A 16108-nucleotide genomic window follows, 5' to 3' on the forward strand; every position below is an offset into this window, starting at 1 on the left:
GGCAAATGCACTTAATAGATTTGTATTGTTACAAATATATGTTTCTTAATTATTTTGTTTGCCATAAACTGAACTTTAAAAATATGAAATAGTGATTAGTATAGAAAAGGATAAGTTTCTTTGAATATTTCACTAAGAAGGAACATGCCATTAAACTAAATAATGAGAAATTAAAGATTGATGAAGTCATTCTCTTACAGTAATTACTAAATATGATATTGCATACATGTTTGGCAGAATTTAGAAAGAAATTGGGTGTTGTATTCCAAATAGTATTTATTTACGTATAAAATCAATCCTAACTCTTGAAATGTTATTAATGCTTACTTTTCTAGTCAATTTTATTGACTTCAAAATAAATATTGTAGACCAGTGATTATGAATAGCTGCTCCAATATTCACATAATTTATCTTGTAAAGCTAACAGAACTGTAACCCATTCTGTTTTGTCATACAGCATTGGTAAACTGGTCAATCTAAAATTCTGCCAGAAAGCAATATTGGAAGTTACTTTTCTTGTGGAGATGTAACTGGGGTCAGAATTCATCCTACAGAGCTTAGTGTTACAGATGATTTATAAACTGGAAAAAGGGCCATCTGCCTTCACAAAACACTGTCTGATGGGGCAAAGAAGTCACTTAAGATGTGTAAAGCTTTTCCCCATAGAACTCTTACTTTCATTTCCAGTACATTTACTCCAGGTATCATAGAATGGTTTGAGTTAGGTTAAGGAAGCAGCCTTAAAGATCATCTAATCCCAGCCTCCATGACATGGGCAGGAATGCCCCACTAGTCCAGGTTGCTCAGGGCCCTGTCCAGCCTGGTCTTGAACATTTCCAGGCATGTTGCATCCATAGCTTCACTGGGCAACATACTCACTGCCTCACCACCCTCACATAAAGATTTTCTTTCTGATCTGTAATCTAAACCTGCTCTCTTGCAGTTTAAACTCATTTCTCCTTGTCCTAGGACTCCATGTTCTTGTGAAAGAGTTCACACAGGCTAACCTCTAGAGCCTGTCACAATCCCTCCCTTCTGAATAGCATTCATTTCCTCCAGTGCACCAGTTCTGTGTCACCTGCAGCTTACTGAGGGTGCCCTCAATCTCACTGTCTGTGTCACCAGGATGTTAGAGTGCTGGCCTCAGCACCCACCCCTGAGGGACACCACTTGTCATTGGTCTCCATTTGGCCATCAAGCCATTCACCACACTCTTTGAGTGTGGCCATCCAGCCAATTTCCTACCCACTGACTGGTCCCAGATGGCTCCCCAATTCTTCAGTCACAGTTAACTCTCTCAACCGTTTTAGGCAGTGCTAGTACCTCTGCCATCCTGAACATGACTATTATTTTTCCAGAAGGAAGTCTGATCCAGATGCAGTAAATCTTGAAACTGGAACTGAGTTATTATATTTAAGACTTGGACCACCTCTATTACATTTTTGGAATTTGAAACCTCTAGGGTTCATTGCAAAACTGAAGTGTTCCCTTAGGGGTTATTTTTATGAGTTCTGATCATAGGCTGACTACTGACTATAACCTAGTATGTTTCCTACATTTCTTAATAAATGGTTTGTGGTAAGACTTCAGTTCCAGTTCTGTATAAATACTTTGAGCCATTCTGCTCAGAAACAACCTTATATACAGTCACACCAAGGAGACTTTGGTAGAGACACCCAATATCAGGACTGTTATATGTAGGTCCAGAAGCAGCAAACTGGCAATAAACACTGCCAGTCTGGAATGTGATATTTTGGAAGTGTTTTGATCTTGCAGTACAGTCTGTGTAAGATACCTCTTTGGTAGCTCAGTTAGCTGATTATGTTAAAAAATGGAAAGTTGGCTGATTTCATGGAGAAAGCTACCTCCTCATCCATTTCCTTTTCTTCAAAACTGAGCACTGTCAACTTCAAAATATGCAAGACTTTCTCTCAAAGTAACAGAGAACTGTCATTCTGCTCCCCCTTTTTATTTCCACCAAATCCCTATGCAATATTTACTCCAACTTCTTCAACATTCACTTTTGCTGGGCTTTTTGGTCCTGCATGAAAATTATTGAGAATAATTATCTGTGGTAAAGGCTTACTTTTTGGCCCAGAATTGTGACTCCAGCTTTCTCCTTTACACAAATTTACTTCAGTATATATCAAGACAAAATTTTAGTTGTCTTGGCAAAACAGAATATCTTTTAGAAAATATATTACCAAGTCTCATTGGAACTCACTGGTGTGTTAGATGCATAAGGCAATCACTGAATTGGAATATGGACGCCCAGTGGCAATTACAGTTTAGATAACTGAGGAAATTATCTATGTATTCTCTTATAAAAAGTTGAAACTTATTTTAATTTCTTCAACTTTGTTTACTCTGCTTTTAAAAATGCAAATGTCCTGTAAATTCATATTTTTAAATGTTTTCTGGTATCTTTGCCAATTTTAAGCACAGTTTTTCTGTAATTCAAAAGAAAACATTAAAATAAGTAATCCATAACAGTTGTATCTGATAACTTAATTGTCCATTTGATTTAGAGAACAGCTATACAAGATTGTTGGACTTGAAATCGTAGAATCATTTAGGACCTTTATGATCATCAAGTCCAATCTACAACTAATGCAAACTCCACTACTAGACCATGTCCCTAAGCCCTACATACACACATCTTTCAAATATTTTAAAATGTTTGATTTTGAACTATTAACAGTGTAAATTTTGTATTTAACATGAAAATGCATTTATTTCTAGCTTCTCGTAAGAGACACAAAAAGGATAGAGATGAAGCTTGGGAGTATGAAGAACATGACAGGAGAAGTTACGGTGACCATAGGAGAAGTGGTCATTACCATGAAGGAAGGAGGATTTCTGGTAGTGGCCGTTACCGTAATCGCAGTCCCGATGACTCTGATATGGATGATTATTCTCCTCCTCCTAGCCTAAGCGAGGGTAACTGATCACTATAAGGATTTAATTTTATTCCATACTAGTAGTGATTTTTTTAATGGATATGTTAAATATTTTAAAGTGGACATCATTGCATGCAATATTGAGTACAAGTTTAAGAAATGTAAATAATCCTTTCTTGAATTTTTAAGAAAGTGTTTGTTTTACTCCTTATTCTCTTAATTAGTGGCTAGAAAAATGAAGAAGAAAGAAAAACAAAAGAAGAGGAAAGCTTATGAACCTAAACTAACACCTGAAGGTAATTTTAGAAGATTTATTTCCTACAGTTTGTATTTTCTGCTTTGTATTTAAGATAATTGTTTATTAATTTACCTTTATTCCCCAGAAATGATGGATTCTTCAACCTTCAAAAGGTTTACTGCTTCAATAGAGAATATTTTGGAAAATCTGGAAGACATGGATTTCACGGCTTTTGGTAATATATCAGAAATTTTCAAAATGCTTACCCTAGTTAGAAACCTGAGAAAAAAACTGTGTTGGTATTTTTGAACTTCCTTCATGGTGACTTAATTTCATGTGGTAACTTGCTAGAGCCTACTAGATTTATATGGCTTCCACCTTCTGTGGTGGCCTTTATGTTTCCAATTTCACTTGCTGCTGCCTGAAGAAGATCCTTCTTCTTCCTCTCTGCAGAATCCAAAAGGGGGATAAATCATAATCAGTTGTAGAAAGGATACTTCTTTGGAATATCATTAGGGTGTTACCTTCTGTCAAGCATGTAAACACGATGGTTCTCCTGCTAGCAATGTCTGATGCACATAACTACACATCGGCTACTTGCAGATACAATTATTCAATTCAGACAACAGAATCCTTGTGTATTTATGGCTAAGACACTGAATCACTTACCTATTTCAGTGGAAAAACAGCCTCCTTAACTAAGTGTCTAAAGAAGTAGTTCATGTTGCTAAAGGTGACTTTCTTTTGAAATGGATAATGAAATAGTCATTAATTTTTTCCCTATCATCTTTGTCACAAGTTTAAAACAAGGGGAGTGGCATAGTAAACAAGTTTATATAGTTTTTACAGCCATAGTGTATGCAACCTTGAACTTAGAAGTCAAGTAATTGGATCTTTCTGTGTCTGGTAACATGATTTTTGTTATACATATATTTAAATACAATTAAGACTCAGATTATCTCAAGTTGCTTAATTTCATATGTGTTTTTCATCTATTGCTCTTGCCTAGATTTAGACTTAAGGGGTACAGGAGTTTAAGATTTGTTCTACTGAATTGAAAATTATGGCAGAAGTACAGCAATAGATGGGGATTGGTATTTTAAAAATTTTTAGTTTGTGACTTTCAGAAGTGTTAAGAGCCTAAAATACCTCATTTTAGACTCTTAAATGGTATTTCAGAACCAGTTATACTTAACCAATATTCATTGTTTCAAGCAAAAGGTGTCATTATCAGTCCTTATTAGATTCTAATTATTTGGAACCATTAGATTATTTGGACAGTCAGCTCTTTTTTTTCAGTTAGCATTTTCATGTGGAATAAAAAATACTAATTTCCTAGAAGTCTTATTAGAAATAGAATTGTTAATTTTTCTATTTTTTTAAGGTGATGATGATGAGATTCCGCAGGAATTGCTACTGGGCAAACATCAGCTTAGTGAGTTGGGTAGTGAATCTGCAAAAATCAAGGCAATGGGCATTATGGACAAGGTACTTCTTCATAATCTAGCTATTTTTTGAACATAAAATATTCACTAACATAGAAAAACTTAATTTTCTGTAATGCCACTCCACCCTCTTCAAGGTCTCACAGAGCAGAAGAGCAGCTGGGCTTCTGCTCACTTAGCTGAAGTGCTTAGGAAGTTACAATATCCTAACTGTTACTCTTTCTAAAGCTGAGACATTTTTGTTGAAAGGTCTTCCTCTGTGTCCTGCTCTTCCCCAGTCAGTTCAAGGAACTATTGTTGGTGCAAATTTGTTAATGTCTCACCTCTAGAAACAGTGTTCTTGATTTCCTTTTATCTTCCTGGAGCTCTTGGCTTACGGCAGTCTTATGTTAAACTCTTTTCGTGCTCTTGATCACTTATATTTGTGGAGTGTCTGTAAAATCACATACTGTTATAATTACTTTGGACTATTCCAAACTTACGTAACCCAAACCTTACCTATTCCTCCTGAATTTTCCTTTAATTTCCCTACCTACCTTTGTAGTTTGTGGGTGGCATGACCATTTCTATTTCCTGATCATTCTCATCCTGAACCTCTGTTCCATACACATACACATCTATATAAAATCAATTTTGTTGCTTCCAATGGTGAATAGTATCCAGATGAGAGGAAACTGGCTCTCCTTAAGGTTAACATATTCCACAAATTATTTAATCATACTTAAACAGAAGATCAGTGAGTTCAGTTTACTTTTTTCAACATGCTACTTCTTTGAAGTTAACACTAGTATTAAGAATACATTTCCCTTTTAGTATCTTTCAAATATCAGGGAATTAATTTCTGCTTGTTCATGCAGTATGGATTTTCTCCTAATAAAGCTCTATATGGTCAGTTAGAATTTGTAGATCATACATGGATTTGGTAAATTTGTATTTCTAGGAGCAAATAACTACACAACATTAGTGACAGACAATTTAAAAATTTATTTCTGTGGATTTTGCTGGTTGAAAATGAAGTTTAATTGCAATCCAAGAATATGTTTTGCCTGTTTCCATTATAGTATCTGCATTCTCTTTATGCCAAATTGCTTACAGTTGAAATAATTCAGATTGTACAAGTTCTGTCCTTCATTCCTCAATGTTCTTTTCAGCAATTTGGAATAATTTCTATTCCTGCAGTTATTTGACATGTTTCTTTATTTGTTTTAGCTCTCAACAGATAAAACAGTAAAAGTTCTGAATATTTTGGAGAAGAATATTCAAGATGGATCAAAGCTTTCAACTTTACTTAACCATGTAAGTTTGAAATTTCATAATTTCACACCATTGTGCAGAATAGTTTTCTTCACTTGAGTCCTATTTAGTGATAGATTCATATACTCTGTATGTGTGTGAAAGAGATTTCTGATATAATGTCTATGATTGAGTTTGCCAAATTTTAATACTTGAAGCAAAATTCAATTAATTTTATTTTTTCAATACTAATCATGTTTTACTATAGTAGTGACAACTAACAGATGTATTGGGAGCAACTATATTTTCTTTTGTTTCGTTTTAAATATTATAGTAATCCTGAAATATTAATGGTAATTCTGGTGTAATTTGCATTGTTGGACATTTCTTTACTATGTGTTCATAAAACATCCTTACAAAATGGAAGAGATACTGCAGTTTTCATGTAGAGTCTATCTTTCTCCTGAGCATTAAGGAGGAAGCTTAAGGTTTAGAGTGTTCTTACACTACAAAGTGACAATGTCAATGTAAATAAAATTAACAGGAAGTTTAAAATTTTAGGATGGGATTTTTTTCCTAGTATACCTAAAACTGCTCAAAGATTTTGAGGTTTTATGAGATTGGTGTTCCATATTTCACATTTAATGTATTCATTTATGCATTCTCTATTCAAAGCAATATTGCAGCAAGATTAGAATTGAGTTTTACAGAAAAAAAACCTCTTAATATGTAGAAATAAGAGAGTGATGATTTATATCAGAAAGGAAGAATTTGAACTTGCACATGAAAACCAGGCACATTACTGGTACCAAAATCCTTTCATCTAGATAGTTTGTAGGGGTTTCAGAGTTTCAGTATACGGTTCTCAATGTCTTAGGCAATACAAAAAATGCATAAAAAGGAAGTACTGGTTTACTTGGTCTACTTCATTGTGATGAAGTCTTTATGCTGATGATTTTAAAGTGATACTTTTCTTTTAGTTTTTTGAAGTAGAACTCAAAATTATTGAGTTAATTAAATTGTCCAGTGCTTGCAATTCAGAGACAAACTCGGCTTTAAAAAAAAAGAAACCTAAAAAAACCAAACAAGTTTTAGATTTTCTTAAAATTATTAAAATTTATTCAAATAATTGTGGCAAAGAAGGTCTCTTCTAAGAGGTAAGGTTGCTATTTTTACGGTGCAGGGAAGATATCTTACCTCCATGTCAGTATACTTTTCCGAGGCAGAGGGTGCTTTAATATTTTCACCGACCTCTGATCTTTACAAGGAAAGCCAACAGTGTTGAAGTGTGGTGTCATATAGGTAGTAAAGACCCTATTTCTCTGGAGGCTCTGTCTGTACCAGAGAAACTATGAGAAATTCTCCCTAGCTTTGGTGTAATAATGCTATTACAATATTTAAGTAGGCTGGATGTCATATTTTACCTCATGTATTGGTTACCTCATATAAACACAGTAATACAGAGACTCAGTATCGTATGGTAATCTAAATGGACATATTTGATAAAGAGGCTGATAGTAGGCAGGTTGGTCTATGAAGCAAAAAAATTTGGGTACTTACAGTCCACTTTCATGGATTGGAATAATCTTTTTGTATAAGAATTCCCTCTAGTGGCAGAAATCAAATGGATCAAAGCAGCAACTGGTACCACTGAAGAAAACACCGAATTAAGGAATTAGATTTTGCTTAATGTACACAGCTCTTAAATAGAGCATGCAGCAGTCTTCCCTCATAATGCTTCCCAATGAGACACCCTCTTTGTGTTCCAACGGAATGCAGAATACAGGACTTTAAAGACCAGTAGCTTAGAGAGACATTACCAAGTTGTTGCTAGTAAAACAAATATTACTTGATTTTTAAAAGAAATTATTGTAAAGGAAATACAATATTTTATACATGAATGTATGTAAGCATATTTATGTAATGTTATTTTCTTTTACTTGGTGAGAATAAAAATTTGATTTCTTGTTCATACTCTGCTGTTTTTCTTGCCTGTTGCAGAATAATGACACTGAAGATGAGGAGAGATTATGGCGAGATCTTATTATGGAAAGAGTCACAAAATCTGCTGATGCTTGTCTTACTGCTATCAATATTATGACATCACCAAATATGCCTAAAGCTGTATATATTGAGGACGTAATAGAAAGAGTTATTCAGTACACAAAATTTCATTTGCAGAACACTCTCTATCCTCAGTATGATCCTGTGTATAGAGTGGATCCTCATGGTGGTTAGTATGCTAAGAAAGCTTTCCTTATTAAAAGCTATAAAACGTTAATCTACTGTATGATGATGTAAATGACTTTCTGGAATAAGATTTTTGTATGCAGCTTTTATACTGATAGTTCTTTCTTATCACATACAGTATCCTGAATTAATGCACTGTTAGTTTGAGGATGATGGAAATAGAGTAAAAAAAACAATGAAATGTGTCATCTGAAGAACTTAGTCATATAGCACCTTGGTTTACTGTAATAATGTCAGTGTAACCAATGTATTTAGACTGAAATATTTAGAAGTTTGAACTTTTATTTATAGTTATTATGTCTTGAAATAAGTGATTTCATACTAATATGAAATATGACTAGCCATGTATAGCCATGTATATAATTTGTTTCAAGGAAAACTGTTTCACTTCTAGCCTTTTGTTTTCATGCACATACCTACAGATGCGTGGCTCCAAATTCAAGATCCTTTCTGAAAGTCTCAGGTCCAGCATTTAGAGTAATTATGAAAAATATTTATCATGTGAAATCGTTGCTTTCAAATTGGTGCTACTGAGTAGTTTTTCTAAATTGCTATTGCAAATCTGTAGTCATGCAGTTGTTTCAGGGGCTCTTTGTGAGGAAGATCATCTTTCTAGTATTTGAAACATTGAAATTATTTTATTTTCTAGGTGGTGTTTTAAGTTCAAAAGCAAAACGTGCCAAGTGTTCCACCCACAAGCAAAGAGTTATAGTGATGTTGTATAACAAAGTTTGTGACATTGTCAGCAGTTTGTCAGAGTTGCTGGAGATACAGCTTCTCACTGATACAACTATTCTTCAGGTAGGTTTTTCAGAATTCCTGTCCAAAAATGTTAGCTTTGCTTTTCCTAGAGTAAATGTGAAGTATAATTGTCTCAGTGACATGAAGTTTGAAATCAGTACAAGCTTTTGTATTCTTAATATCGGTGTGACTAGTTTGTTGTGCAGTATGTCATTTGCATCTTCTCTTCTGCACTTCAGAAAAGTTTAACCTGATTGTACTGAGTATAGAGTACTAGAACCATTTACACTGGAAAAGACCCTTAAGAACATGAAGTCTGAACTGCAAAGTGCACCACTAAACTATGTCCTTAAGCATCCTATCTACATGTCTTTCAAATATCTATGGGGATGTTGGCTGAACTGCTTCCATGCGCATTTAAAATCCAATCTAAACCATCCCTGGCACAACTCATGGCCCATTTCCTTTGTCTTGTCAGTTGTTAGCTGGGAGAAGAGACCAGTCTCACTTGGCTACACTCTCCTTTCAGGGTGTTGTAGAGGACTATAAGGCCTCCCTTGGAGCCTCCTCTCCTCCACTCTAAAAAGTCTGATACTCCCTCAGCCACTCCTCATAAGACCAGTGTCTTAATTTAATAACTTTATTTGCAAATAATATTAAGTAATTGTTGAATGCCTTACCTGCTGAAGGAACAACCAACTTATGAAACTGCATTAAGTACCAGTATGTTAGTCCTATATACTTAAAATAACTTCTGTCCATTGATAGGTGTCATCGATGGGAATAACACCTTTCTTTGTAGAAAATGTCAGTGAGCTACAGTTATGTGCCATCAAATTAGTGACTGCAGTAAGTACTTTCCAATTTATGGGTTCTTGTGCCTGTCCTGCTGAGATTTCTTAGAGCATTTACATAGGCTGTGTTTCCTCTCTGTTAGAGAGTTGGAGTGTAGAATTAATGTTATTCTTGCATGTTTTTGCAGTTTGGTATAATATGGAAATAGTGTTGTATCTGCCTGAGCTGCCCCTATTTGCTGAGTACTGTATAGAAGGAAATTGCCTACTTGAAGCAAGAAGCTTCTTAATTTTGATTTGTCAGTTAAAGTGTAAACACAAACTCCTTCCTCTTACCTGTCCCTTTTTTATTTTAAGAAATCTCTTTTTTTAAAAATCTTTAATCCTAGCTATGTGGTTTTCATTATTTCCTATGTTCCAATTTGAACTTATGCAATAAGTCATAAAAATAGTATGGTATTTCTGTATAATAGAATTAATTCTTTTCCTCAGAAGAGGTGGCTATCTGAAAAACTCACAGGATAGGTAAAATATTATTTCAGGAAGAATGTAGTGGAACACAAATGTCCTTGTTCAAGTGGGAGATTTTAATTATTGTAAGAATTATATACTTCAGTATTTTGCCCAAAAGGGGAGGCAAAATCAACAGTGCTGATTCTGTAAATTGAAAGAACATATGTCGGGCATCAACATTAAAGCCTGGCATATGAAGTAAAGCTGTACTCTACAACCTACATATGTTCATGTAAATTGTGTTACAACAGTGTTTTTCTTTGTTCTTAGAGAAATAAATACTAAGTGCAAAAACTTAGTATTATACTGTTTGACTTTCCAATATAGTGTGTTATACCATTGACAAAAATACTTTAAATGGAAGACATTTTCAAGACCTATTACACATTTGTGTTATATAAAAATTTTTTTTTTAATTTTCTATTTGGAAAAGTTTTAATGTATGTTTTACAGAAATGCTTGCATTGAGAAAGCAACTCATTAACAATAAGGTGAATTGTAATTTATTGAAGTGTCATGTGAAGTGTATGCTGTCATATAATTATTTACAATATATTTTAAAAGCTATATTTTGTGTAACAATAAATCATTGTCTAATAATCCTGTAAATATTAAATAGGTGTTCTCCCGGTATGAAAAACACAGACAGTTAATATTAGAAGAAATTTTCACTTCCCTTGCACGACTGCCAACTAGCAAAAGGAGTTTGAGAAACTTCAGGTAACTTCTGATGTAAATTAATAACTTGTAGACTATAGCATTTATAGTTTTTTGCAGGTTGAGATTTCAAAACAAATTGTTTGACAAAAGCCTTGTAATAATTGCTCAATTTTATGCTATCACTTTAGTGCCTACTTGCAAAAATAATTGAAACATTATTTTTCTCACTAAGAATGTGAATGAGTTTAATGTTAGTGTGTGTTGAGGATTACTTTTTGTTGGTCAGTTCTTTAATTCTGTTTGTATGGAGTTACATAATTTCTTCATTGCTAAATCTGGCTGAATTGCTTTGACGATACACTCAGAGGAATGTATCAGTTTCATATCCATATCCTCTCATATGTCAGAGTTTACCACCTTTAGATGTTGTTAAGTGTAGCAATAAGGTGGTGTTGGTGTGTGTATGGGCAGTAAACTCATACTATTTCTGAGGTTACATCAGGGAGAAACACAGTTTTTTTATCAACTTAAGACAGTTGCCTGATGAAGTTCATAGTATGCAATGCTTCTGCAGAGTATTGTAGGTGTAGCCCTTGTCAAAGTTACTGTGGGTCATGGTCATTATTTTTGCTTTTCTGAAAGTCCTATACATTTCACATACATTAAACACTACAGAAAAAATATTACAGCAATAGTTTGGTGTGTTTTGTTGCACTGTATTGGAGAGAACATGATATTATGCATAATAAGTTTATTATTAAGTATTTTAACAGGTAGATGTTTGTTTTATTAAATATTGCTGTAGCTGCTTCAGCCAGTGAACTGTGTGTTGTTTCAGTTCACCTCTTCTGTGCAAGAACAATACTTACTGGTTTCGTTAGGTCAAATGTTACACTGCATAAAAAGAAGCAAATTAATAGATTAATGTCTAGAATGTGGATTTCTAGCTGTGAAATATCCACCTTTCAAATAATTTTTGAAAGATACTATTTAGGAGCAAAAATTTTTCTTGTATTTTGTCTTTTTTGTTTACTTCTAGTGTTAAAACTGTCTTTTGTTATAAACAGGTTAAACAGCAGTGACACTGATGGAGAGCCTATGTACATTCAGATGGTAACAGCACTAGTTCTGCAACTTATTCAGTGTGTGGTGCACTTACCATCAGCAGAAAAGGATTCTAATTCAGAGGAGGAATCAAACAAGAAAGTAAGATACTTTTAAAAGCCTTTTTTTATATATATGTGCAGAAATGTGATTGTAAGCATTGTAATTTTAGGTATGCTGTAATTTTTTGATGCATAAGAAATGCTGATCTGGAAATCATAGATCTATGCTGAGATAATAGACAAATGTATCTTGTTATTTTTAGGTGGATCAAGATGTGCTTATTACTAACTCATATGAAACAGCCATGAGGACAGCACAGAACTTCCTTTCTATTTTTCTTAAGAAGTAAGTACTGTTGCATTCTTTAGTCTATTGATAAACCCAACTCCAAATGAATACTTTAAAACCTGACCATTGAACAGTAATAAATGCCTATTCATAAAGTTATTTATAACAATATACCTTATAAAGGCCTAAGAGAGCTTCTTGCCTTGACAAAAATGTTTATAGAAGAGAAATTCTGCAGAGTATTGTTCATACATTTAAGAAGCTGTTTCACAGTTCATGTAGGATTTCTTTATTATGGGCCTCTAACTTACCTGAAGCTTGGAAGAGAAGGCTGAACAAATATTTTAGTGGTGAAATCATACTAATTTGGTCATCAGATATAAAAATCCTAGGAATTACTTTCACTGAGCTGAAGTTAAGAGTGTCACTATCTCAAAAAGGAATAAAAAATGTACCTAAATTAACTATAGGATTTCAAAGAGCAAGTCTTTAGGTTTCTATTGTATTAATTTATACTGAAAAGCTATTTAATAAGCCATCTAGCAATTGCATGCATCTGATGTTAAACATAGGGATGATACACAGAAGTCAAAAAGTATCAGGTATATTAACTTTTGGTGGCTTTTTGTTGTTGATTTGGTTTGTTGGTTGGTTGGCTGGTGTTTTTTTAGCATTCTGATTCTAACCTATCACTATCAGATAAACAAAGTCAAGCTTAAAGAATATAAACATACCAACTCTTAAATATCCTACTCTAGCTTCATTTTAATAACTCTACCTACTTCGTCTATCCAAGTTAATACAGACTTTAAAGCAAACCTAAAAATAAAAATGTTAACAACAAAATTCTGCTGTCATGGATTAGTTGCTTTATTTCCAGCACAACTTGGAGGTATAGCTGTTTAAGCAATTTCTCTACAAACAAATAAAACAAATTTTCTGCTAGTATTTCAGATTTGTTTTCTTGTAATTGCATAAAACTGTTTTTTCTGATTAAACATAGAATTACTTCTGTTTATATCAGAATAAAAACTTTATATGACTGTTAAATTTGCTTACAAAAAGCATTTTCTTGTTAACAGGTGTGGCAGTAAACAAGGGGAGGAAGATTACAGGCCACTATTTGAGAACTTTATTCAAGATCTTCTTTCAACAGTCAATAAACCAGAATGGCCAGCTGCAGAATTGCTACTCAGCTTACTAGGAAGGCTACTGGTAAGGGATTCTTATTTTTAACTATACGAATTAATTTCTTATGACAATGAAAACTTGCTTATTTCTTCTAAATAGACACTACTACTGTAAGAATGCTGATTGTTGACATGCAGCATATTAAGGTTTTCCTTGCATGTAGTATTACTATGCAATACATAAATAATAGAATTTTGGTTAGAGAATCAATCATATGGAACTTGTTAAAAATTTATTACATTTTCAATATTAAAAAGTGTCATTTCATAGCATCTTATCAGTGCATGTATTTATTTGGAGTAAAGTCAGACTAAGAGCTGTAATTATACATATTGCGTCTCTTCTCTGGACTATTCCCTTAGCACAGAATCAGAAAACAACTCACTGGTTTGGTTTTTTACAACTACAGCAAATGCTTGTGGCATTTTACAGAATGGGAATGCTTGTGTTAGTGTGTTTTTTGAGTGTTGCTCTTGAGCTGCTTCTTAAAAAGTACTGTAAGATCTTGTTCTTGGTAAAACGTAGCTTTATATTTGTGGGAATAATGAGGAGGTAGCATTATGGTGCTTAAAATCTCTGCTGTTGAAGACCCACTATGCTAGTTGTCCAATTTGTGTAATAAAAATGCATTTTAAAAACTCTGACAGACATATCTGTAGAGCGAGAGAGACTCAATAAGGAAGAAATACTTATATAAAGTAAGTAATATATGTGTGATGTAATAGTAAGTTATGTAATTTTGTGCAATATGGAAGTTAGATTGAAATTTTAATAAGGGAAAGTAATCTTTTGTGAGAAGAATCTCTGTGGCATAAATAAATATTTATTTTTAAATGTCTGTTCTGTTTTTTTTAGGTTCACCAGTTCAGTAACAAATCCACAGAAATGGCATTAAGAGTTGCATCTCTTGACTATCTTGGAACTGTAGCAGCAAGACTGAGGAAAGATGCAGTCACTAGCAAAATGGATCAAGGATCTTTAGCCAGAATCCTCAAACAGGTGTGTGAGACATCCATGACAGCCAGATGGAGATCCATCCATTCAAATGCTTGAAATTTTTAAACATACTTTAAAAATTGACATTATGGAGAATCAGTCTTAATTCACTGTTTAGGTTTCTGAATCAAATATACACAATTTATAAGTATCAAATTTGTTAACTCATGTGCAAAAGGATTGCACCATTTCTGTAGAGATCCTATAAATTAATTAAGTACAGTGGTTCGTCCGTTTTCTTGTGACAATACTGAGGAAATAATGGAGTAACAGTTGGATTCTATCTTAAGAGGCCTTAAAAATACATATGAACCCGCATTCGCTATTGCAAAGTGGAACCTGAGCTTCTGGAGCTCAAATACATACTTCAGAGAGTTAATCTATTAGTCTTGCAGGTCTAGTTTTTACGTGGTGTAATGTGATGTTTTGGGCGTGGTTTGGTGTTTTTCCCTGAACTTGCATGTGTGTCTGTAGTGGGTTGATGCTGGCCAGATGCCAGACCCTCACCCAAGCTGCTGTGACTCCTCTCTGCAGCTGCATAGAGGAGAGAAAATGTAAGGAAGGGTCCATGGGTTGAGATTAGGACCAGGACAGATCACTCACCAAATACCATCACAGGCAAAACAGGCTCAACTTAGAGCCTGAAATGAATTTGAATTTATTGTTAACAAAATCAGAGCAGGATAATGAGAAGTCAAATTAACCCTTAGAAACACCTTTCCCACCCTATTCCCTCCTTCCTGCTACTTCCTACCCCAGCAGTGCAAGGAGACAGGGAATAGGGATTGTGGTCAGTTCATCACCTGGGCTTCTCTTGCTGCTGAGGGAGAGGAGGAGTCATTCCCCTGCTGCACCGTGGGGTCCCTCCCACTGGAGACAGTTCTCCATGAACATCTCCAGCATGGCTCCATCTCATGGACAGCAGCCCCCTGCAAATTACTGCAGTGTGAGTCCATCCCATGGGCAACAGCAGCCCTCAAACACTGCAGCAGTGGGTCACTCTTCTGTGGGTTGCAGTCCTTCAGGGACTTCAGGCTGCTCCAGCCTGGGAGCAGGGCCCTCTTCCCACAGGTCTCCCACAGGCTCGCAGGCTCCCTCAGGCACCCACCTGCTCTGGTGTTGCTCCTCCAGGGGCTGCAGAGGAATCTCAGTTCCAGTGTCTGGAGCATTTCCTCCCCCTCCTCCTTCACTGGCCTTGTGTCTGCAGGACTCTTCCTCTAACATGCCTGGTCACAATTACATCTGAACAATAACGTTTTTGTTATTTCTTCTAAAATATGTTATCTCAGAGACATTGCCACCATCTCTAATAAGCCTAGCCTTGGCTAGCAGCGCCTCCATCTTTGGAGTCAGCAGGGACTGGCTCTGCTGGACATAGAAGAAGCTTCTGGCAGCTTCTCACAGAAGCCACCCCTGTAGCCCCCCTCACTACCAAAACCAGGCATGCAAAGTCTTTAATTAGAGAGTCTGTATTTGGATTTCTGCTAATGCTGCTCAAAATCTACAGGAGTGGCAACATATGCTAAAGCAGAGTATACATTTGGGCTCTATACAGTACATGAGAAAATCTCATCTCCCGTGTGCCCATTTACAAAATGAGGACTTACATTTTTCTTATGGACACTATAAGTTTCTTTCTGAACTGTTGTCAGGATTTCCCTTCCACTTCCCTGAAAGACTACAGGCCTACTACACATATTTTATAATGACCATTTGATTTATATTGAAGGAAAAACTCCTATACTTTTCAAG

General features: G+C 34.9%; 1 protein-coding gene across 6 annotated transcripts in view; it reads left to right on the forward strand.

The window, feature by feature from the left end:
* NIPBL (NIPBL cohesin loading factor) overlaps positions 1-16108 on the forward strand; it is a 158749-nt gene that overhangs the window by 117932 nt on the left and 24709 nt on the right. For all 6 annotated transcript variants that reach the window (XM_072921996.1, XM_072921997.1, XM_072921998.1 and 3 more), the window contains 13 exons: positions 2743-2940; positions 3125-3196; positions 3284-3373; positions 4523-4626; positions 5793-5879; positions 7818-8049; positions 8716-8867; positions 9576-9656; positions 10734-10834; positions 11842-11980; positions 12144-12226; positions 13252-13384; positions 14216-14359. In XM_072921996.1, coding sequence (XP_072778097.1) covers positions 2743-2940; positions 3125-3196; positions 3284-3373; positions 4523-4626; positions 5793-5879; positions 7818-8049; positions 8716-8867; positions 9576-9656; positions 10734-10834; positions 11842-11980; positions 12144-12226; positions 13252-13384; positions 14216-14359 — 1616 coding nt within the window. The remainder of the gene's footprint in view (positions 1-2742; positions 2941-3124; positions 3197-3283; positions 3374-4522; positions 4627-5792; positions 5880-7817; positions 8050-8715; positions 8868-9575; positions 9657-10733; positions 10835-11841; positions 11981-12143; positions 12227-13251; positions 13385-14215; positions 14360-16108) is intronic.

Source organism: Taeniopygia guttata, chromosome Z (assembly GCF_048771995.1).
Source record: "Taeniopygia guttata chromosome Z, bTaeGut7.mat, whole genome shotgun sequence".
Classification (NCBI taxonomy): domain Eukaryota; kingdom Metazoa; phylum Chordata; class Aves; order Passeriformes; family Estrildidae; genus Taeniopygia; species Taeniopygia guttata.